The 25,291-nt window shown below is 37.7% G+C and overlaps 1 protein-coding gene across 1 annotated transcript in view; it reads right to left on the reverse strand.

Moving 5' to 3' along the window:
* LOC150088308 (UPAR/Ly6 domain-containing protein qvr-like) overlaps positions 1-25,291 on the reverse strand; it is a 353,853-nt gene that overhangs the window by 11,894 nt on the left and 316,668 nt on the right. Inside the window, exon 3 of the mRNA XM_090370699.1 lies at positions 5,084-5,230. Coding sequence (XP_090226825.1) covers positions 5,084-5,230 — 147 coding nt within the window. The remainder of the gene's footprint in view (positions 1-5,083; positions 5,231-25,291) is intronic.

A 25,291-nucleotide genomic window follows, 5' to 3' on the forward strand; every position in this document is an offset into this window, starting at 1 on the left:
AGAGTTCTGTTTCCCTTACAAAGAATACAACGTGGAGATGGGGGAACCCCTGGTGCCGTCAGACAACTAACACGCTTTACTGTTTTTAGTATCATACACTATTGGCCGCTCTATTTGGCTTCTGCAGAGTTCTGCGATCTCCATCCGTGATACATAGTGTTTTTGTGCGACCAATGGCACTTTATTCAAAACGAAGCAAAAAAAAAAAAAAAAAAAACACGATCTGGGCTAGGAAAACCGCTTTTGGTAAACAGAATAAGACTTCAAGCGCATATAAAGAACTGCTATTAGAACTGTATTTCAGCAAATTTCCTGACATAATGTACACTTGGTGATCACCGAATTGTGGCACAGTTGGTAGGATCGCCGTTCTCCCCACACCGGGTGAAAAAAAAATCTGAGTTCGAGTCCTGTCGATGACGGCAGCAGTTTTTATGGGCGTTTTCACAACGTGGCTGAGTTAGTCGGTCTTATGCGAGGATAGCATGGTTTTTCCTCCCCGAAACTTCGTTTTTTCTTCCAGCAAACAGACAAATCAACCAGAGAATAGGCAATGTACAGACACAAGATGTACGGCGCAATACGGCTTAAGTCGCTGATACGCGTAGAACCCACAACAACAACAAACCATACAGATTCTATACTGGATTCATAACTTCTGAATCTGGGAAAGCTTTTTCCGTTGTCAGGCTGCTTTTGATAAGCAGCATGGTCCAACCAACGGTGCCGTCTTACTTATTTCTAAAATGCATTGTGCATGCCACAGTAAAATTCATCCCCTATTATGTAAGCAGTTAACCCTATTATTGTAAACATTAGTTGTTCTAACGCCGACCGGGCTAGCCGAGTGGGTAAAGTACCTGCCCGGCAACCCAAAGGTCGCGGGTTCGATTCCGCCTCGGGCTTGGATCCAAGTACTGCAAAAACCTTGGGAGGTGCAATATGGCCACAGAAGCCGATGCGCCAACAACTACCAAATCAAAAAAAAAAAAAAAAAAAAAAAGTTGTTCTAACCAGGAGTTCGAATTCACTCATTTTATTGACGACATTACTGTGTACACAGTTAAGACTAATTGTTCTCGTATAGTTTTCTCCCCTGATATATACACCCCTTGAGGTTATTTATCGACTGCTACAACAACAAACAGATAATGTTTGTTTGTTTGTGTGTCTGTCTGTGTGAGAAGCAGATAAACAACAAATCCGATTAATGATCGTTACTGATATTTATGGACGTTGTTTCCAGTTTTAATGATGCAGATGGATTTTTGGAGGTTCTGTGCCTCATGAGTGCAATGTTTGTTGGCACTAAAATTTGAGTGAAAAGGATAACGCCCATGTCTTCATACGACGTGATTCTTTTGTTTTGAAGAAATTAAGGTGATCTGACTTGTCATCTTCACAACGATGCCCTCATTGATTTGATGGAGATGAAGTTTTGTATATCACCTACATAAGTAGTGAAGTTAAGTTTATTTTGAGAAAGCGACTCACGTGTGCCGAGAAAATTTCACCGGATATTGCTTCGAGATATCCCATTCGAATTGTTATTTTTAGGTCAATGGTGGATGTTGGAAGCGCCAATATTCTTCTTTTGTGGCTATATTGGAGGTAATATATGATTTTATTACTAAGTTTGATTTTCCAGGGAATAGCACGTGGTTATAACCATGTCCTCCTCACCATGCGGAAAAGATCTATGTTCGAATCCCATCACGGCCCAAGGAATTATGGGATTTTCAACAAGATGGTTGAGTTAGTCGGATGCAGGCGAAGGTTTGCGTGGGTTACCCCCGAAACTCAGGTTTTTCGTCCAGCAAGCCGACCGAATAATAGATGCAATTACTGGTAATATGTTATGGACGCCTTATAGCCGTAGTTGCTTTAGCGCCTAATACACAAAAATTTTAAAGGGCTTGTCGAGGTTTGTTGTCATAGGTTTTTTTTATTATTATTATGGTATCTACTAGTTTTAGAGCTTCTTTTCACTCAAAATGCCTGTTTGTGGGTATATTTCTCTGATGGAGAGTTGTGTGCTTAGGGTAGCAGTGTTTTCCCCCCCCCCCCTCTTTCTTTCAGTGATCGTTTGTATTGTGCATGCTTGGCTATTTGCTTGCATTTCGATTGAGAGTACACATTTGTAGGCTTGAGGAGAAGGTTGGTTTTATAAGGTCTCCATTCTGTGGATGATAAAGATAGAAAATGTATTCTTAATTATTTGTTCTAGGCTCTTAACAATGTACACGCTGTATATTTTAATGAGAAAAAAATTGAAATTCCATCTGCTCCTGTGGTATTGGTCGTTTGTAGGAAATTTGACTCTCAGGATTATTTCTTTATTCTCCAGCTGGTCGAGCAGTTAAGTATATTGAATGTATTTCATTGAGTGTTTGTATTCATTTTCCTACTTTGGCTTATCTGAGTGAATGTTGTCAGTAGTCCAATTCTACATTTCTTGAACTTCGGATTTATTTGTTTTTTGTTTGTGTGAAAAAACTTTTTTTTTTGGCTTGCAGTTGTCTGCTTATGTATATTTTAGAGGCTTGCGATTTCTTTCAGCCGGATTCGTACTCTTATGTACGCCATAAATGAGTTTGTAGTTTTGTTTCTACCAGATATTTTTGTTTAGGATTTTCCATGTGCTGAAGGAAGCCCAAGACTTTTGCTGCCACAACAAAAAATGAATAAATTACCTACTTGACTCTCCCCCAAATACATCAACCTAGCTGATCTTTGAATCTCCTCAAACTGTCAGCCTCAACTCCCCATGGAGCCAGCTTATTCCAGTGATCAGCAACTCGCTGCTAAAAGAAGACTTCCATTCTAAACTCTTCCCTCCTAAATTGTTTTCTAGCTCCTTGTTCTCAAATAATTTTGAACAATAAATTACTCATTTCACTTTCTCCTCTAAGAGTCTTATACATCTCAATTAGGTCTCCTCTAAGATGCCTAGTTACCCCTGTAGACCACATATTTGAAGTCTTTCATCATATGGACAGCCTTTTCCGGATATCACCGGACACTTTGCCCGCCTTTGGATCCGTCAAGATGGCTTTTTTAGGTGGAATTTACATACTTAATCACAGTATTTCAAGCGTGGTTTTATAATTGCCTTATGCAATTATAAGGAGTTGGTCAAGTGGGGTTGGCAGAGGGAAGAGATAATTTTAGTATTAATTTCCTCTAGTTGGAACTTGACTGATCCAGTATGTTATTTCATGTTGTGGTGATTACTTCTTGTTTGTCCATCTTTCGCGACTGAGAATATTCTCTTTTAAAATAGAATTCTCATGGCATATGCTCCTAGTTATTTGTTCTGATGATGCCATCTTTCTAGAATTATAGGACAGGCTGAGCAGGAAGTAGTGCTGTCCACATCCGTTTGCATGGTGATCTTTTATGTTGGTTGAGTTTGTGGTTAGGTTGGTGTTGAAGTGTTAGGGGAAAGGTATGGGTTGGGTGAGGGGGAGGAGTTAAGGGGAACGTCCTGTTTCATTTTTTGCTTTTTACAAAACTTTCATTGCTATTTAAGTCGAATACTGTTATAGTTTTTAAATCTTATGTTGAAGTACACTGATAACAAAATACCTGCTGATGGACTCTTTCACATATGACCCATTCTGTAATTGTCCTCTGACAGATATTACAGATTTGGAAGGAACTGTGTAATCTGTTTACCTTACGAGTTAAAAATCACTTATTTTAGGAGGGAAAAGAGTTATTGCAGTTTACTTATTTGGAATGTGAATCGGACTACGTTGTGGGTTAGGGAGAATGACCCTTTCTAGCAGTTTTTCTTGAGTGATGGAGTTAAACCTTGGTGGGTGGTAGATTGATGTCACACAACGGCCTAGAAAAAGTGAAGACACCCTTTGACCAAGTGACAGGTAGCGTTTCTCCTAGAACTAACCATTCAAAGACAATAGAATCAGCTATGCATTTTAATACGTATGCTAAAGTAAACTATATTTATGCTAACTTGATAATATTCGAAAGGCTGACTGGCAATCAAAGCAACATGTCACACCTCAGTTTTACTCATATACACTGTGAAAACTATTCGTAAACTGTTCTGGCCTTGGCCGCCTTAGAGAATAAACGGAAATTGATTTATTTTCAGTCATTCCTGTTTCTCACCATTGCATATCAGACTATTATACAAGACAAAGGGTGGACATACTACTGGTAATTATATTCATGACATATGACCCATTCCCGTAAATCTCTAACTAGTAGCGACATTGTTAGTCATTCTAACAATGTCGCCACTAGTTAGAGAGCAAATTTTACATCAAATGTTTTAGTTATAGGTATAGAACTAAAATCTGCATTTCGTATGGCATCTGTATGCTTTCTTTGATTGTATGAAACTTATTTGAGAGGCATCTTTTGAGATGTCTCTCAGCTTTGGCGAGGTCACCTGCCTCAATCCGAGCATTAAATTTCATAAATCACTTTATTCCTAAATATATCGGAGATGGAGGGATTCGGGTGAAGAGTATATGGTCTGCAATTTTCTGTCTGGATGTTTAAATTGCTTTTAGATTCTAACTATTACTTCTGTTAGTCAGTGTATTGAAACAATGCAACGTCCAGTATACTAGTTTTTCATCTTCCGGGGATATGATTCATTATTAAGGAATGCATTAGTTATCCGTACACAGGTGACCATCGAAATCTTATAATGGAATGGATATACAAAGAACAGAATAGAAATCCAGAACTGCATAACAACGCCACACAACAAAATAGTTGAATGGCAAAGAGCTTAGGCTAATTTAATAAAATAATGGTAACAAAAATAAATCAACAGAGACAATGTTATTCAGATTTGATTCAATAATAATGTAATTGGATATTATATATTATTATTTAGCATAATATTTTATATCTGCCGACAAATTTCTCACTTGGAACTTCTAGAGTTTTATTAACCTTGTGAGAAAGGCCCTTTAAACTTCATTTTCTAAGTTTTTTAAAACATTTTGCTAATATTGTTTCAAAATTTTGTTCTCAATAGTTATTGAAAACAATAATAAGATAGAAGATGTATGTGGAATCGATGTTAATTTAGGTAACTCACATGTTCTTGAGTTGATGACAATTTTAACACAACATCCTTCGCATTGTTTCAGTGTCGGCAGTTCATCTGGGAGGGCAGTAAGGTTGAAAGGATCCTTGCAGCGTTGATCGCTCCATGTGTCGCATTCGTAACACCATATCTTTGAAACTAGAGCAAAATAAAGAAATATTTAAAAGATATTTGTCTTAAGGAAGTGAGAAATTTGTCGGCCGATAAATTTCTCACTTAAATCCACGAAATGAATTCTCCATGGATTTCATTTCTTTCATTTTATAAGTAAAATTGGCATTAAAATGACTGATGCAAGAAGCGAACTTTTTCTACATCTGCCATAAAAAATAGTAAATAAATAAATCTTCAATCACTTATACTTTACCATCGCAAAAATGTGACGATACTATTCCGCTTTGAGTTTTACTTCCTCCTCAGCCACCTTGGCAGGTATTTTATTCCAATGATCTGAAACATGTTGCCCGAAGGTAAACTTCTGAGATCCAGCCTTTTGCTCCTCCCTAAGGTTGTATATTTACTGTATACCTACTCCCTTTTACTCATGAGAATATGCTTCCCTCATTTAATTTACTGAGTGGAACTTATCCACTTCAATTAGGTCCTAATTGATTTAAGGGTTATATGACAGTAAAATAAAGATTTAAGGGTCATATAACCCTTAAATCTTTATCTTACTGAGCCAATTTTACTTCCTCTCCTTAGTTTATAAGTAATTCCTGTATTTATGCTCCCCAGATCCAAAACTTTATTTAGAAGCATGAAACTTTTGTTGCAAACCATATCTACCTATTCAAGTAACTTTGAAGCATTATGACCTGGTTTTGGTTAACAGCCAGTAAAACGATTAGCTCCTCTCACTAATCTTGTCGTCGTTCTTTGAACACTATCTAGAAGGTCATACACAACTATCCTTCCTACCTTTGCATCTTCAGAAAACTTTGACAGCTTTCCCTCCACTCCCTAGTCACTTTTTTAAGGAAGATTTAGAAACAGGACAGGCAAACTGATCCCTAAGAGGCTTGAAGAATATTCATTTATGACTACTCTGTTTCAAGTCTTTCAGACAATTCCTGATCCAACAAAGAATCTTATCAGTAATTCCAGTTTATGCAATGGCCTTTTCATGTGGAACCTTATCAAAAGATTTCTCAGGAAGTCAATATGAAAATTTTGTCATATTGACTTATGACAGAATGACATTTGTCATTTTGTCATAAGTCAATTAGCACTTCATTAGATTCTGGGCTCGTCTCGGAATGTAATGAAGATTTCGTCCCCTACAGTAATTTTGCTAATAGTGTGTTCTTCAAGATCGCTACATCAGTTATTTTACAGCAAGCTCCACTGTTTATACTATGGTTCGATAGTCTTAAAACTATGAATATCATTGAAACAATCTTTTCAACTTTTCTATTTCACCTGTTTTTATTATTTTTTTTTTTTTTTGTATTTACATATGAGTAGAATTCCATGATTTTTCCCCAAGGCATTAACTAGTTTTCTGAGGAACCAATCTCGCCTAATATCACACCAAGTTTTAATTCGAGGTCGTTACAGTCCCAGCACTTGGCACGCACAAATGAATCACCATCTACTAGAAAAAGTTTTGTTTATATGCAACAGCGAGCGCAATTAACTCACAGGTGAATTGTCAGTGACAATTGACCTGTGCCGACCGGGCTAGCAGAGTGGGTAAAGTGCCTGCCTGGCAACCCAAAGGTCGCGGGTTCGAATCCCGCAAAAAAAAAAAAAAAAAATCACTTGTGAGTTACGGTTCTACCATCAGCAGTGGCGTGTTATACTTTCCTTTTTTTTAGATGAAACCATGTTTACTTTTAAATAAAAAATTAAAATAAAAATGTATGAGAGTAGATTACTGATAGAAAAAAGTCGCACTTCAAAATTAAACTGAAATTATTCAAATTTTTATTTGAATAATTATTAAAATTATTCGATATCATTCAAATATACAATATACTGAATAAAATTAATTTTTACATTTAAAGTTATTATTCTTTAAGTACGGTATATCTGGTGATTGCATTTTTAATTTTCAAGCATAATGTATATTTGGCTCAATTCTGTCTTATGTAGAAACAGGTCCAATAAAGGAAGCGAATCGTTAAATCAAAAATTATTCTAGTTTTTTCTTAAAAAATCTGAATTTTGAATAGTTTTTAATAAGTTAAGACTGATCAGTAGCAGTTCCCGTTTCTTAAAATAATCAAATTAGGTTACAGAGGTTAATAATATTCTGTATTGACTGCAGTTGGTCTCGTCACTGGAAGGGGAAATGATGTAAATTGGAATGCGTACTGTTTTTTAACTGATGTTTTTCCACTACGCTAGATCCTTTTATCGAAAAGGAAAAACAAATTGTTCGATTTGAAAGAGTTCTTTCTTTGTTCTGTTCTTGAGATGAATCGATTCAGTGACGTTCTCCGACTACCTCATATCGAATCCAAATGGAATTTTTCCAGCTCGCTAAACGCAACGATTCTTACGTCTTTGCAGTTGTACTGATTGCTGTCCATCGATAGCTTCTGTTGTACGCGAAACACTTTGTAGCTTATGCTGATAACAATGTTCCTTTGATTTTTCTCTTTAGTTATTCAGCGATAAGTTTGCTTAGGTGACAGATGAGAATAAACTGGATCAGTATACGTTAGATGGCACACATTGTTTATATATAGAGAGAATAACACGGCATAACAAGATTATTGAAATTCTGTACTGCAGGCTAAAGAAATAAGATGCCTAATAAAATAAATAATACAAAGTATGGAAAAACTAAAGTGGATTTTTATTGCCTTTTTTTCCAAGCTTTTTCTAATTACTGGCTAGCGAGCACGACTAATTGTCTGAGACAAATAGTTATTCTTTATCTAGTTATCCGTTATTTACTCAAAGTATCTTACGTCAAAGATACTCCATGTGAAAATATACACTGCTGGTAAAATTAACAGAACAAAATGTTTATCATGAATATTTTATTGTGAACGGTCACTGAAGGCTAATATTTGGTATAATAGACATCCTGAATTGCAAAATCTGAGTAACCAATAGAAATCGATCTACTACCTTACAGAGCCGCAAATTATTCACGCCTATAAAACCACGGGTTGCGACCACATAACATTCCGTGTTTTGGCTTGCTCAGTGGGATAGACACATTTCCAGTACTCAGGATGGCAAGTCAGATTATTATTATCATCTGTTTATTAACCTTAGGTTCACCCCCGAACAGCCAGTGGGCTAGGAAGGTGTATAAATATATATTTTAAATACAGCGTACAATTTTATACAAATTTTTGATATTTAAAATAATGACATTGTTTAGAAAATTATATTCACTTAATAGCAGTAACTAGAAAAGAATAGCGAAAGCTTAAAACTTTATTTTAAACTTAAAACTCACTTTTATTTTAAAGTTACTTAGTAACTTTAAAATAAAATTGATATTAAATTAATATTGTAATTACAAATACAGGTTGTACTAAATATTTTTCTGTCATTACAAATACAGGTTGTACTAAATATTTTTCTGTCATTACAATTTGCTTTGTTTTATATTTTTCCATTAAATTATTTACATTTCTCATATAAATAAAGCTAACGTTTTATAGTAATTCTGGTGATTTGGTCAAGATTTCATCGATAATTTGTCTTCTTAATCTTCTATTTTCTCCAAACTTATTTGGATCTATGGAGAAGGTATTGAAGTGTTGAATCATGTTATACGGGAACATTCCTTTCAGGGAGTTCAGGATAGTGAGCTTTATCCTAAGTGGACGTTGCCCGCTCTGGTGGTTTCTATTGCTTTTGCTTGCTTTAGGAAATGCGATAACATTCTCTATCGATGGGGCATCAATCTGACAGGTTAGCAGCTTAGAGAATGTGGACAGATTTTTTTAGGAACAGTGAGCTCCCAGAGGATCATGCCTAGATTGATTAGAAGAATAGATTTGGAGATGGTGAATGGGTTCCCTCCTAAACGGTTCAGCCACCACAGAATCCAGTATTCCATCGCAAAGAATCTTTTACGCAGAGAGGCAGGTGCTGAGGACCAGATTTCAGATGCATATAAAGGTATAGGAGTGAGACACCGATCAATGTATTGACAAAGCAGACTGATGTTGTGGCAGCCTACTAGCTCCTGGCGGATAGCCCAGAATGCAGCATAGGTCTCCTTCCTTGTCTTCAGGAAGTCATCTTTGAAATTTCATCTTCATCCCACGTTAACCCTAGGTAAGTATGCGATGATACTTTTGGAATCGTCTCGCCATTAACTACAACTCGGATGTCATTCCTGAACTTCCTTTTCGTAATTGTCATGTGGGCTGACTTCGCATTGTTAGTTGGAGTCCAGCTAGCTGTAAATAATCTATTAATTGTTGAATTTGATTATTAATTTCTTGAATCTGTTTGGGGTCTTTTGAAATAATAAAAAATTAAATCATCGGCGAAGGAGCAGCAATTTGGATGGGCAGCAAGGAATGGTTCAAGAAGAATTGCAAAGAGGGTGGTCGACATCACCCCACCCTGAGGCAGCCCCCTCGTTGCATAAATAGTTTTTTGGAGAGATCCATTTTTTATAATTAACTCTCTCCGGTGTAGTAAAGACTCCAGAATGCTGAATATTTGATTTGATGCCTTGAAATATATTTTTAGGATGTATAAAAGGGTAGGGATTGACACAGTATCATAAACAGATTTAATATAAAAAAAATGTCCAGTTGAGCGCTGTCATTCAGGGCCTTTTTTGCTCTGAAGAGTATCGAGGAGATTTGAGGTCCTGAACCTGTGGTGTAGGACTGTGTGGAGGTAAGGTGGTCGGTGAGAAAAAACAGTGCTGGATAATTGCTGGAGGTATTAGTTTTTCAAAAAAACTTTTAATAAAGTACATCCTATGGCAATTGGATGGAAGTCTTTAGCAGTCTTGGGGTTTCCAATTTTAGGGACTGGGTTGACATAATAAGATTTCCAGAGTTCAGGTATGGTGCCTGTCTTTAGAATCTTCTGGAAGATGTTAAGGAGGAGATCCACAATGTACACAGAGCACACCTTGACCATAAACAGTGGAAAGCCGTCAGGTACAGCTGTAGCCTTGTTGGGAAGGCCATTTATCACGTCAATGAGCTGTTGCTTAGTAACTATTATATCATCCATAGCATTTAGGGTTTTCCCAATTAGACTAGGCAGGATTGCGGTTTCTTTGGTCGCATCTGGATGAACAAAAGATATGCGCGTCCATTCCTCAAATAGCTTTCCTTCCATGTTAAAGTGATTGCTGTATTTCAAGGAAATTCTCCGGGACTTCTTAATTTGGGACAAGATACTCTGTTGGTGTGCTCCTCTCTTGAGGCGCAGGAAGTGAGCTCTCTCCCTTTTAAAGGTTTCATGATCTGTACTGTTTCTGGATCTTATCCATTTTCTATATGCCCTCTGCTTACGTCTAAAGGCGGTTTTCATGTCCGGATGAAACCATCGCTGGGTTCTCTCGCTAATTCTGACTTGTTTAGATGCATTTAGATGTTTAGATGGCTATATGTCTCAACTGCTCAGCTAAGGATTGGATTGCCTCTTCAGTGGATAATGAAAATAAATTATCCCAATTAATGGTGGAGAGATGGTTGATGACTATTTCAGGTTTCAAGAATTTTGTAGAAAACATCAGTTGAGAGTGGGTATCTGAATTATAATTTCTAACTTGAGTTCCTGATACCATTGATAATGAGAAGGTACAGGTAATAGGTGAGTGATCGGAAGAAAATGCGAAAGAGTTCGGCAGGTTATTAGTCAGGAAAATTGTAGAAAACAAGGTCTAAAGCTTGACATGCTCTCGGTGGCGGTGTGATATGTCTTCTGAGGTCCAAAGAGTTCAAGGGTAATGTTAAGTCTTGCAGAGTATAACATGTCTTGGGACAGGCATATTGAAGTCTCCTCCCACAACTGTTTGTTGAGCAGGAGCTAGACTAGCAACTAGCCAGGTCTGAAGTTCAATCCGTGTTTCTTCAGTGTGGCCAGGAGGGCGGTAGACCAAATAGAGTTGCATCCTCACTTGCCGGTTCACCAGTGTTACACATAAAGCTTCAAAGATTGACTTTATATAACTCTTGTCGTCTGCCATTGTATTGGGGAGAAATTTGAACACTTCTTCCGCTTCTCGATCCCCTACAGTTTCCGATACTTTTGTAAGGAGTACCTTGAAGTATATCGATTTGTCTATCACTTGATAGCCAGGATTCCGTTAAATAGATGTGGTCAGTTTCTCTAAGAGATAAGTGTTAGGAGCGGATGGAGCTCATTAGATAAACTCCTGAAATTTTGAAAAAATATCGTATTTGCACGGGATTTGATTCGGTCTCCATACCAGCCATTAGTTGCTATTTTGGATTGGGTTGTGTCTGTGTCTTTGTGACCCCATGGGACACCTTTCGTTAAAAGGCTTAACCAGTGCTCCAGGCGGCCAGTTGTTCTGGTTCAATACAGTGTTGGTCGCGTTAGTTGGGCATATCACTAGGAAGGAGGCATAGGATAGGTGTTTGGTTCTTAATTTCTTCACGTCCACTTCTAACCCATATTCCATCAAGAAAATAGTTTTGATACTCTCGGCTTTTGTCTCAGGGCAAAGTCTGGAAACGAAGATCCTTTCTTTGGTGCGAGCGAACAGCTGAAGTTTGGTATATTTCTTCAAGTCTTCTTGCCTGGAAAATTGGTGAGGGATTCTTGTCAACAAACACATTTGTAGTTCCCATAGCGACACTAGGGTTAGAAGTATCATGTGTCGGTTGGTTGTTCAGATAATTCTTTGAGATGGCGGGCCTTTGGACGACTTGAAGCCGGGCATGCGGAGGTGGCACGTTGGCTTAATGTGTCGTCTTGGCACTATGGAAGTAGTTTCAGGAACCATTACAAGAAGAGCTGACAAGGTCGCCCGATGGCTATGTCAACCAGAACAGTCTGCTATCTGATTTTAACAGCAAGACGGAACACTAAGATGTTCTATCATCAACTGTCTCTTGCTGCGGCCACAGGTGAAAACATTTCCAATCGGACTGTGTTATAACATCTTAATTCAAGTGGACTCTAAGCAAGGGACCCAATGGTTTGTATCCCATTAACTTCAAACCACCATAGAGCTCGTCGAAACTGGTGCCACTGACAAATGGGGTACAGTTTTATTCTCTGATCAATCCCGTTTTAGCCAAAAACAGATTCTCAGATTCCAGACGTTATTTTATCTGGAGACAACGAGGAATGCGGTACCATCCCTTCAACATCAGACAAAGGGACGCTTACGGTGTTCTCGTGTGGGACGGAATAATTGTCAACGGCCGCACATCTCTTCATGTTTTTGATAGGTGTATCGTAACCGCGCAGAAGTACCGAGAACAGGTCCTCGAACCCTATGTGCGACTTTTTAGGGGCGCAGTTGGCCCAGATTTTCTTTTCATGCAAGACAAGGCCACTGCGCATAGAGGCAAGTGGTGGAGGAATATCGTGAAACTGAAGATATACAACGACTGCCGTTGCCAGCACGATCATTAGGTTTAAATCGATCGAACATTTGTGGGACGCCCTTGGGCGATGCATTGTACACTGACAGTAAACTCATCGATCACTTGATGAGCTAAGGTCTGCGCTAGTGGAAGAATGGGATTTATTGCCACAGAATCTTATAGACAACGTTATCTTGCTCATGGTTCACTGCTGTCAGGCCTGTTTAGCCATTGGAGGGAGATCATACGAGACCATATTTCCGAGCATCTTGTATCGACTTCTGTAATGTGACGTTTTTGGTAATTCTTAGACGATCCTTATAAATGTCCTTTATACCTGTCCTAAGTTTCTCGCTGTCTCCTCATTTCATCGTTATTCTATGGTACACTACCATACTGAATTTTATCCCTCTTCATCACAAGCTGCACGAGTTACACCACTTTTTGTATGTGTTCTATTAATTTTGTCGACCAGTGTATAATAAAGTTTAAGGAAGGGTATTCTGTTACTGATAATTAAGCACAGTTGTTATCAATCGTCAGATATAATTATTTTATTACAGTTTTTAATTAGATGTTCTTGTATGTAATTCATAATAATATTGGATATGCCTTAGTATTAAAATTTATTTAGTGCCTCATTTATTCCGAGGCCCTCACAAGTAGAAAAGAATGGAGTTAGTCTCGGAGTCCTAAGTAATACCTTTATTTCTTCCATCTTTATTTTTGGCTTTTTTTCCCCTGATTTTCGCTTTTCAAGCTATTACGTTATTCAAAACAAGGAAGGCATCCTAGTTATCCGTTTTCTTTCTTTCATCTTCTCCATCGTATTTTTAGTTTTGTAAATTTCCCCATTCCATCTTTTACGTTTATTATACGCGATGTTTCATAAGATGCGGTCTGTACGTTCAGTCTCGATTCAGATAAATTTTTATTTGTATTTTTTATACATATAAAAATGGACTTTTACTAGTATAGCTTGTTCAAGAATTATTGTACTTAATTCATTTTATTTTGTGTTAAAATTAATTTTAAACCGTTTTTTATAGTTAATTATTTTAACTATAAAAAAACCCATGATTAATGAACTGACGAAAACCTATTAGCCTGCGATAATTACAGGAAGAAACGTTCTTATTGCGAAGCTATTTTCTTGATATTTTTCACCAGGTACTAGACTAACCTGAGAGAACGTGAGCTATCTGGTGTAGCCTTATCTGCAGAAAGGAGAAGAAAGGTGCGCCTCATTAGGGACAACGCTATTTCTGGTTGTTGTGATTTGGCTTGGAAGTACCTCATTTATTTTTTTTCTCTCTCCAGAAGGGATTCACCAGCAAAAAGTCTTCAGAATTCCGATGATAACGTCACTCTTAAATGGGGCATTCGCAAATATAGTAAAGTTTTTCTGATGTGTTTTTGCAAAACGGTAGAATCTGGTTATGGATCGATCGATCTTGTGATTAGTCAGGAAAAACTTTCCAAATGAAAGAAAAAAAAACTTTGTACCTTCACAATGGATCTGTATTTTGCAAAATAATACCCTGCTAATTCGTTTTATTTTATTTTATTTTATTTTATTTTTTTGTTATATGGGACATCGTTTTGTTCTATATAATAAAAACAATTTTGTTGTTGTTCGTTCGATATCTGAATATATTTCGTTTCGAGTCGCTTATAACTCAGTCTTTTCGACATATTAACATTTCAAAATTTATTCCTTTCTATTTAAAATTTCACAGTTTTATACGCATTGCTTATGATCAACTGCTTATTGTTGTCATGCATTTTGAGAACTGTTTATTAATAATTAAAAATGGCATTTGAAATTTAGGCTGCTACTTCTGTGTTCAGTTTAAAGCATTTCTTAGCATATAGTTGCAATATTGGTCATAAGGGTGTGCTTTAACCGCAAGAGAGATTTACAGCTATTCGGTATAAATCCTGTTTATATTCCGGAATGACCACATAAAAATCAGAAGAGTTTGAGTCAGTAGAGTTTTTTTTTTTTTGACAAGAATACAATCATTAACCGTGCTCGGAAATCACATCAACTGTCTCTTGAAGTTACTGTCTGCAGCCACAGATGAAAACATTTCGAACCGAACTGACTGTGTTAAGAAGGCTTTATTCAAATGGCTTCAACTCAAGGAAGCCAGTGGTTTGTATCCCATTAACCCCGCGATTATGGAGGAGATCCTGGAGACCGCCATACAAACACAAATACCTTGAATACCATTAACTCCAAACACCACAGAGCTCGTCGAAACTGGTGCCATGTTACTTGGAGCCCTGACAAATGTGGTACAGTTCTGTTCTCTGACGAGTCCCGTTTTAGTCTACAAACAGATTCTAGACGATACGTCACCTGAAGACAAAGATGAATGCAGTATCATCCCTCCAATATCAGAGAAAGGGACACTTACGGTGGTGGCGGTGTTCTCGTGTGGGGCGGAATAATGATCAACTGCCACACATCTCTTCATGTTTTTGATAGGGGTAACATAACCGCGCAGATGTACGGAGAACAGATCCTCGAACCCTATGTGCGACTTTCTAGGGGTGTGGTTGGTCCAGATTTTCTTTTCATGCACAACAAAGCTGAAGTGGTGGAGGGATATCTTGAAAGTGAAGATATGACGACTGCCGTGACAGTATGATCAGCAGACTTAAACCCTGTCCAACATGTATGGGACGATCTTGAGCGTCACATTGTACGCTGACAACGAACTCCTCGGTCACTTACTGAGCTAAGGTCTGCGCTGGTGGAAGAATGGGATTTGCCACGATATCTCACAGACACCATTAAAATTGTTATAAGGTCATTCCTTAACTATCCTATAGACACCCTTATATCGAGCATGGTTCTCCTCTGTTATGCCTGTTTAGCCGTCGGAGGGGATCATACGCCGAACTGATTTCATGTGACCATATTTTCGAGCATCTTTTATTGACTTGGGTGTAATGTTTTTGGGAATTGTTATACAACCCCTATAAATTTCCTTTATATCTCTCCGACATTTCTGGCTCATCTCCTCACTTCATCGTTATTCTATGGTATACCACCATAATAAAGTTTGCCCATATCTAATCTTAAAAATGAAGCCACTGTTTGTAGCAGAATTTGACCTATAAAATACCTTTTTGCACCAACAGACTTTAGACACTAAATGCTCCAATAAAATCATAATCCTAACATAACCTGACCAAATTTTGTCCCTCTTCATCGCAAGCGGCACAGGTCTTACGTGTTTTCTTAATTTTGTCTAGTAATGTATGTTATCTTTGCTTTTAAAACAAATGAAATTGACGATAAACTATATAACTTAGAATTTTTTAGAATTTTTATCTGTTTTTTTTTGATTCCTCGCTATATTTTTAATGTAGGACCTGTTGGGGCAAGAAGGTATTTTATAGGTCAGATTCTACTACAAACAGTGGCTTCATTTTTAAGATTAGATTTGAATGTGTTCTTCGATTTTACAAAACATGGTTCCATTAGCTAATATACGCCATAATCCTGAACAAAATTTTACTGAGTTTGAGTGACAGCTACCGTGTTAAAAAGTATTATTAGTGGCCTACCTGATCAGTCTGTGGTGGCCACGACATGATTCCAAATTTTTGCCTTAAAATGGGTTATTTTTCTATGTCTTTATATCTTTGTTAATTTATTAAATGGTTTATCTGTAGCTTTTACTGTCATCCACGGGGAGTCCAAAGAATGGTTACAGTTATCAAGCACGCCAAAGTGTCCTGAGATAAAAATTTTCACTTTATTTCCGTTTGTTCTTTACCAAATAAATGGTTGAGAAGTCACTCTTGCCTCAGATTACTAAATTCATTTTCTCTTATGTATAATCAGTTTATTAAGCTATTTATCAGACATGGCTTTGGAAGACCATGCTGCTTTCTTTGACTTTAGTCGAGCATTTTTGTTAGAAAAATACTATCAGATCGGGGAGTCTTACCATCAAATCAATTTTGCAAATAAGAACTTTTGTTTTTTCCTCCAGATAGTGACTCAATAATTTATACATAGATATTCCTCAAGGCAGTGCCTTTCTGCAAATTTTACCAGCTGTTTTTATTCATTTTATGGTTTGCTTATGCTATCATAATATAGTTAATCTTAAAGATCAATAACTATAGTTTTCATTCTGTATATTACATAACAAGAGATCAATAAACAAATACATGCGTTAGTTGAATATTTGTCAACCTTGGTTTTGATTATTTATCCTGACAAAACCAAATATAGTATTTAAATTCTAATTTCAGTTCATCTCGTTCACTGGGTGTGCTAATTAATAATAAAATAGACAGGTCGAACAAAAGTAGAATCTCTTAGAATAATTCTATTCCAAAATTTGTCATTTCGGAAGTCATTAATGCAATGTTGAATTGGATCTATGTAAAGTTACAGAGCCCAATGTTTTCATGTAAATATTTATCTTTCATTCATTCAATAAACATGTATGTGGAGCGTAGTATTTAGAATGAAATTAGCTTTACCAGTGAATTTCATACTAAATGTTTGGTTGGAATGGAATATTGAAGTGAATAAACCGTAACGAAGTTTCAACATTACTATCTACAACTCGGCGAGTTGCTAATGCAAAGATAGTGGATCTCTCCTAAGCTTGGCAACTTCTCAGAGTGAAATGCTTCGTCAGAAAACTTTTCGATATGGATGGCAGTGTCCCTATACGGCAGATAATTGCTTGCTGGATTCTTTTAAAGACTTTACGTGCCACTACGGTTCTCATTTGACTCCTTCTGTGTGACGAAGCTTTGAGGATTGTGACAGAGAATGATACCGATCTCGACTTATGGGTGGTTTCATTGACTTAAAGAAGAGAGATGATTAGTCGTGTCAGCAGTATGACTGATGTTTTGTGATATATGTGTGTATTGTGTCTGTATACCCGATATGTCATGTAAAGAGGTATTGGTGTAGTGTCTTTTGTGTATTGGATTTTTGTGGTCAATAAATTTATATATATACACACACTCGGTGAACACTGAATTATGACCACCCCAACCTGTAGTAAACTATGTCGCATAGTTTCAGTATAAAAAGCTGAACAGCTTCGTACGCTAGAGCAGTGTTAATTTGCATCTTCCATCACTTTGACTTGAGTCCATGCAAGTCAGAGTGATAAGGTAGCATTTATGGGAGGTAGTAAAGGTACCACGGAGTTTCAAATGGGCATGATTGTGGCAGCTCTTGCGTCGGGTGCTCCCATACTGGAAAAAGGCAGTCTTGTCGGTTGCTCATGGCCCATTGTGGTTAAGATGCGCCGCACTCAGACGTGCGTGGTTCCACAGTAGACGACCAAAGAGACACCTTCTCCTCACCGCTGATGATTGTCGACGTCGAATGCTGTGGTATCAACAGTGAAGGTGCTGGTCGGATGAGTCCAAATACCTGGCGCAACACACCGACAGGCGCCTTCGTATGTGGCGCAAACAACACAAGTCCATGGACCCAGCGTGCTTGATACCCACTATCCAGGCAGGTGGCCGGTGATTGCTTAATATAGGGCATCTTTTTCAGGAAAGAAAGAGGACCCTTGGCGCGTACGGGCCAACTTTTCTTTGGCAGCTCTTAATATACCAAGTGCACCTACCATGTTGCTTTTCTCGGAAAGAAACCGGGATCTTCCAAGACTATAAATGGCTGTGTCATCGGTCCCGCATTCTGTAGAATAGGTTCGAGGAATATAGTGAAGGTATTATACATCCTGAATGTATACGAATATGCTTCCAAGTTCGCCTGATCTCAATCCAATTGAACACCTGTGGGATGTTTTAGAACGGGAAGTGAGGCGTATGGACCGAATAAGGCGAAGAGATGACGCGACTGTCACGCATTCTGACACTGGAAAACCTTACGTCTTCAGACATCTAGTGGAGTCGGTGCGTAGCCGCTGTTATCCGTGACAAACTGTGTCCATCACAGTATTAGGTAAGTGTCAATTCAGTGATATACTCGGTGTAGATATTAAAAAAATCATAATCCAATGCAGAACACAAGTGAAGTCGGCAAGGCCAATATTTCATAAACAACCGTCAGTCATCATAATAAATAGTAAAGACTAAAGTGAATACGATTCTTTCCAGATTTGAAAATTCTGTGAATCGACCAGTCAGCATAAGGTGATTGAACTTACAAGTAGTTATTTTTCCGTCCAATATTGTTTGTTTTTTTGTGATATTATCGGACTGCGCTCCGAGAAAGCATGATCTATTGAAGCATAATATGCCCAAAAGCGATACATCATTCCTGCCACTCCCATTTATAAGAGATGTAAAATTGACAGTATATAATGAATTTGACAGAGTGAACGTGACGTGGTGGTTTTTGTCAGCTAGATCTAGGGAGAGGTCAGCATACTTTTGTTTACAAGCGATAAATAAACGCAGCAGCTACGGTGCTAAACTTTCCTGCAATTCTCGCAACAAATCAATATATTATTATCTCTCTATATTGATAGATAATATATTATTATCTCTATATTGATCTCTATATCTCTCTATACATTAAAAACGTTTTCCTCCTAGTGATATTCATTGTAGCCAATGGCAGAAGAGGGCGAGGCAATTACGTCACTACAAATGAAATTAATTATTGACAATTGCCTCCTTAACGTTCACCAACCTTGTGCACGTGCTTCATTGTCTAACATTTAATGTTCCGTTGTAACTTTTTTTTTTTTTTTGTATTTTAATGAATATTGTATATTTGTAAATACAGTAATTTAGTATTTCGTAAATATTTGTATAGTTTGTAAATATTTTAGTTATGGTCTTTCAGATGGAACAATATTCCTCATGCAAGGCCTTTGGCTAATATCTATTATTTGGTACACCTTGTCTCCGCGCAGTGGGCGTGGTCGAAGAACAGAGTGATTATTGTGAATGCGTTTTGTTTCTGATTGTTTTGTGTCGTCGATGAGGGGGAGGCTGCTTAGCTTAGGTAGAGTGTTTATCGCTCCCATCCCGCTGTTTAAAAATCAGAAAACGAGTTCCCGATTTTAAAACAGCGGCAAGTGGGGGAATAAACACCCTAGGCATGTCCATCTAGAAGGAAATGGGGCAGGGCTAAACGGTGAGTGGCACTTGCCAATCACTGCCTTCTTCCTACCTTTTAGTGGAAGTATGAAGTGGTACCCAAGGTCTGAATATTTACCAGGCCATTTCCTAAGTGATCTATGTAAACGCAGGTAAATAATTACTAAGTGATATTTATTCGACTTTGAGATTTCCGCGTACTACAAATACGCAGGTAAATAATTATTGTACATAGGTAATTTCCTGATTAGATATCGATTAGTCCGTTTCGACAGGTGTCTTTTACGTAGAAAAGATTGGACTTACTCCGTCATACCTCTACATATTGCGAGGATTGGCGAGCAGGGGGCGGAGCCCCCTAGTTATTAATATTATTATTATATATATTTTTTATATCTGGCTAGAATGCAGTGTGGAGTGATCTACAAGCCTATTATCATTTGAATTGCTATACAGCCTTCTAAAATAGATATCTTTGGTAGCATAACTACAGCACTGGGTGGTTATAAAATCCCATAAGCGTACTATTTGTATTTCTGCTTCTGAATCGTGACTCTGAAGAAACTTTTGCTTGGATGAAAGTGGCTGCCAAAACCTTGTTTAGTATTATGTATATAATAGAAAATTATTATACAGAAAAAAATGAAGTTTTTTTGAACAAACATTCAGCAAGTCCGTATTCTTTCTCTGAATGGGAAAGGTTTGTTCGATGGAGAATATTCTCGGAGCTCCGAGATCCTCGTATTGGACTGCAGCCTGTTGAACCACTGCGTCATCGTGCATCGTTCCCATCCTCCAAAAAGTAACAGGGAGGAGGGTCCATGAAAACTTGGTGTGCAAATACCAGATACCATTCTTGCAAAAAGAAAGATACAGAAAGATATGGGACTCTGTCTGACACCTAAAATCGACGACCGATAATAGGAATAAACGAAAACGGGTTTATGATGCAGAAAAACAAGCAACTTCAACAAAATGCGTTTCTTTAGTTATGAGCAGCAATGTAGTTGAACTCCTTTCTACATTAAGGCAAAGTATAGAAGCTAAATGTTTGGAGAGTATTTTTCTTAGCAGGTCAATTAACATCACAATTTACGTCACAATAAAACAATCTTGGAGATAGTTGTGCTGTTAATTGGTTTGTTTAGCATAGTGCAAGGAAACCCAGACTTTTGATACTCCGGAAAAATATCATTAAACAAATAATAATAAAAAATAGTGTTTTTTTACCCTACGGCTCACCTCTGAATTTCCCCAAGCTCTTATCCTCGGCTACCCACGAGGCTAACTTTTTCCAGCAATTAATAATTCGTTAGCGTAAAGAAACTCCCACAATCCAGTCCAAATCATTCTCCATACTTTGAATTTATGGCCACTAATTCTGGAATCATATATAATAGTGAAAATTGTCTTTCATTTATCCCCTGTCAGAGCTTTATAGACAACAATCAGATCCTCTCTAAGTTGCCCGGTTGCCAAACTCTATAGCTTGCCTATTCGAAGCCTTTCCTCATAAGGCTGTCATAATTAGTTTCCCGTCTTTTGAATCTCTCAAGAACTTCGACGTGTTTTTAGGTGTGATCACCCAATTTGTGCCAAGGTACATGGGTGTGAGGTATAGATGTTATTGAACGTTAATTCTGTGGTTGATTTGCCATAGGATACTGGATGAGAAATATTGCCATGGATACTGAATGGGAAACCAGATGCATTTTTCACGAGGAAAAAATATATATACACTGGAGATAGCGTGACACAGCCACCACTTGAAAACAAAAGAACATTCCATAAATGATATTATTAAATTTCATTATTCATGGACTTTTCGATGTGTTGTGGAACGAAGCAAAGAACGTTGCAACGTTCAATGTGCAACGAATATTGATAGCACGGTTATAATTATAGTACAGTCCTCCTCACACTGGAAAAGACAGTTCGAATCCCGTCAGTGACGAAAAAAACTTTTTTTTTTTTTTTTTTCACGAAGTGGCCGAGTTAGTCAATCTCGAGCGACGGTAGCATGTGTTTTTTTTTTTTTTTTTTTTTTTTAATGGAAACAGGGGTTTTCCATCCAGCAAACAGCAAATCGACCACAAAATATAAGAATTTACAGACATATTATAGTATATATGGCGCAATACGGCTTACGTTGCTGATGCGCCTTTGAAAACCAACAACAATAAAAACAGTTCCGTTCTTTTATTAGGAAATCTTAATGGAAATAACAGCGTGGAGAGTAGTGCAGACACTAATATGATGAGTCCTAAAATAGAGTGAGCGTATGCTCGAAAATAACAAGCACTCTCAGAAATGTGGGAAGGAATACCTTTTTCCATGTCTACCCGTGCGTTTACTGCCATTGATCTCTTTATCTGGTACCCTTCTCTCCTCCCCCTTGTTCACATAGGAGGTTAAAGAAAATCACTATGGGAGTGATAACTTCCCTGTCATATCTCTGACTGGAAAAGACCATGTCAACAATCAAGAATATGTCAGCAGAAGTTTTTGATAAAGCTGACTGGAATGCCTTCGGACATCTGGCACAGTTTGGCATCAGAAGAGTCATCCAACAGCCCATCAATGGTACAGTTAGGTATATTGCAGAAGATATTGTCCAAGCGGCAGCAGTTACAATCCAAAACCGTCTATACGGTTTCCACCACTCCCAAAACTTTGGTGAATTTCAGAATTCGCTTCTACAAGAAAAGATCAAAATAAGTCATCTAGTGGTGAGGAGTACTTAAAAGGGTACATTGCAAACTAAGGCTCTTAATCGTTCACAAAATGAAAATTGCAAGCACTCATTATTGCTAGAAAAATGCATGCTTGAGTGTCACTGCCGAAATGGTGGTGGCCTTCAACTGGGAAAAGTGAGTTTTATCTGAGGTACACGAGTAGGGGAAACCCGTGAGAAGTTTCAGAGATATGTATCATAATCATGCTCTTATTGAGCTACCTACTAAACCGATGCACCCTCGTGAGTAGTACAGTTGGTGGAATCGCCGTTCTCCCCACATCGGGTGGAAAATACTGTGCCTGAGTTCGAATTCCGTCGATGACGAGAGGAATTTTTATGGAAATTTTTCACAAAGTGGCTGATTTAGTCGGTCTCAGGCGAGTCTTTTTCCTGCCAGAAACTCTAGTTTTTCATCCAGCAAACAGAAAATCTACCAAAGAACTCACGCAATTTACAGACAATATATACGGAGCAATATGACCTAGTTGCCGATGCTCATAAAACCCTATTACAACAACAATATCAAGAACTGGAAAGTGGTGAAATAATGAGCACTTAAACTTGCATGGAGTGTAATCTGCCTTTAATTTCTTAAAGAATTACAGGTTGTTCTCAGACGTTTCGTGGCATACTTGTACCACTTATTCAGTGAACTCTTTTGTTTTGATGTCCCTATGACACCATCAGCCTTTTTTGTACGTGAGGCTGATGGTGTCATAAGGACAGCGGTATAAGAGTTCATCAAAGAAGAGGTAAGTGGTGCAGGAAGTACCATGAAACGTCTGAGAATAATCTCTAATTCTTTAAGAAACTAAAGGCAGATTACACTCCATGCAGGTTTACGTGCTCATCATTTCATCAAACCCATTTTACTTCCATTTTAATTCTTCGAAGTCAGAATGTGCATTCGACGCTGGTCATATCTCAACGCTGATACTATTCAAAAAATTACTTTTGCTTTCGAGGACACTTTCTTACCTATCTGACTGCCCTACGTAAAGAAAATACCACCGAGGCGCCTCACATGTATGACATCAAATCCCTTTAAATCATTGCTGATGTTCCAAGGTGCACTATTGGGAATACGTGATGACATCAAAATGCTCTGACGATAGAACCAGAGCCAAACTCAACCAAATCCAGAAACCATTGACCTAGAAAGATATTTAAAGCATTACAAACTAATTATCAACACCTTCAAATCGGCGCAGATGATTTTTATTTCAAGCAGAATCCTTCTTTTAGGCGGCATCCTGATTCCTAACACAAAGGAACAATCTGAGTTTGACTCTAAACTGACCTTTAGGCATCATACTGACAAGCTTCAGGTCAAAGTAGATTGGCTCCACTGGTCAACAAAATTCAACTTAATAACGTGCATGACTCCGAAATGGTAACATCGTGTGTGTGTGTGGACATGCGTGTATCCATCGTATATTTCACTTGCAGTAGAACTCAAATGGCAAATGCACTAAAAAAAATAAGAAGATTCCTATTCTTGGCCGAAGAAAAAAAAGACTCGCCTTCACGCAAAAAATTATAACTGGACTTATCTCCCAGCCTAGCCTCTGGGAAAGCTACACTTGGCGGACTCCCCAACCCCAGCTACGAGTCCCGCCTCTGCCGATCGCCAACTCCAGTGGGCCTGCCTTAGCTGCCTGATTCCTGCCACAGTAAGATGTGTAAAAGCAACCTGATCAACCCTTCCACCTAAGAGAATGTCTTCAGAATGCCCGTTGCCATCCGAAAATTTAACGGTGCGATGCATTCTACACTGACTGCAATCTTGAACCACAAAATCTAATGATAGTGACAAATCCTGCATCAATAAATTTCTGCTGTTCTATGTTTAATGAGTGTAATAGATCATCTCCATGTAATTAGTTCTTGTCCTTTAATATTGTATGTCCTTATTTAATCCAACTTTTGTAACCGCTGGCATTATTATAAATGCAGTAAATATTCCTCGTTTAATTGCTTGGGAGTTTTGGCATAAGGCAAGGTTTAGCAACTCTTCTTTCAGTGAGTTGCTTCAAAATTAATAGTTTTGATCGAACATATTTACAAAATGTGTTAATCATTAAAGTTTAGAAAGGAATAGCATGTTAAATTGTAAAGATTATACTTTTAAAAATGGACATATTTAAAATATAAAAAGTATAACCATTTATTTTATTTTTAATGAAAGTCCCAAACGCGAAAGGTTTTACAACCCGTGGTGCTGAGTACTGTGCATAGGTTAAAGACCGAGAAGGATACTTGTTGACATAAGACTTTGTACGAATTGCAATTTTTGGAAAATGCGTGTAAAGCAAGGTTGTTCCAGAAAAGGAGCCATAGGAATGAGGAAGAGAAAAGCTCTGAGTTTGGAGTTAGAGGGGGAATAGTTGTGACACGTGTTCGGACTGGTTTAGAAGAGAGTGGAGGAAGGGGTGATTACCGATGCCAATTCAGAATAACAAAGCCATGGAAGTATTTATAGCAAGGTACGCAACAGAAATCGTATGTCTATGTGACAGAAAATAATGAGACTTTGTAAGAAACTGGTCATTAATTAAGCTGCCGTCCCTATTTTGAATAAAGTTTAGAAACTTAAGAGGGGTTTTAAGGGTACCATATCCGGGATGTGGGAAGAATAATACATGTCAAGACAGACCCAATATTTCTGCAGAGTCAGTGGCTATTTAGGTTAGGAAAACAGTAATGTCGAGAGCGAAAGAGAAAACTCTTATTTTTATACAACGGAAGCAACATTTATTATGTTTCTATCAAGAAAGATTAGAAATCAAGATAATCTCTAAGAGAGATCTCATCTTGTCTAGAAATCTGAATGTTTTCGAAGGTTGAAGCGCTATATTCTTTTTTTTTTTCGAGAAATAAGAA

The sequence above is a fragment of the Mastigoproctus giganteus genome, chromosome 3 (assembly GCF_048544385.1).
Source record: "Mastigoproctus giganteus isolate SK-2022 chromosome 3, ASM4854438v1, whole genome shotgun sequence".
Taxonomy (NCBI): Eukaryota; Metazoa; Arthropoda; class Arachnida; order Uropygi; family Thelyphonidae; genus Mastigoproctus; species Mastigoproctus giganteus.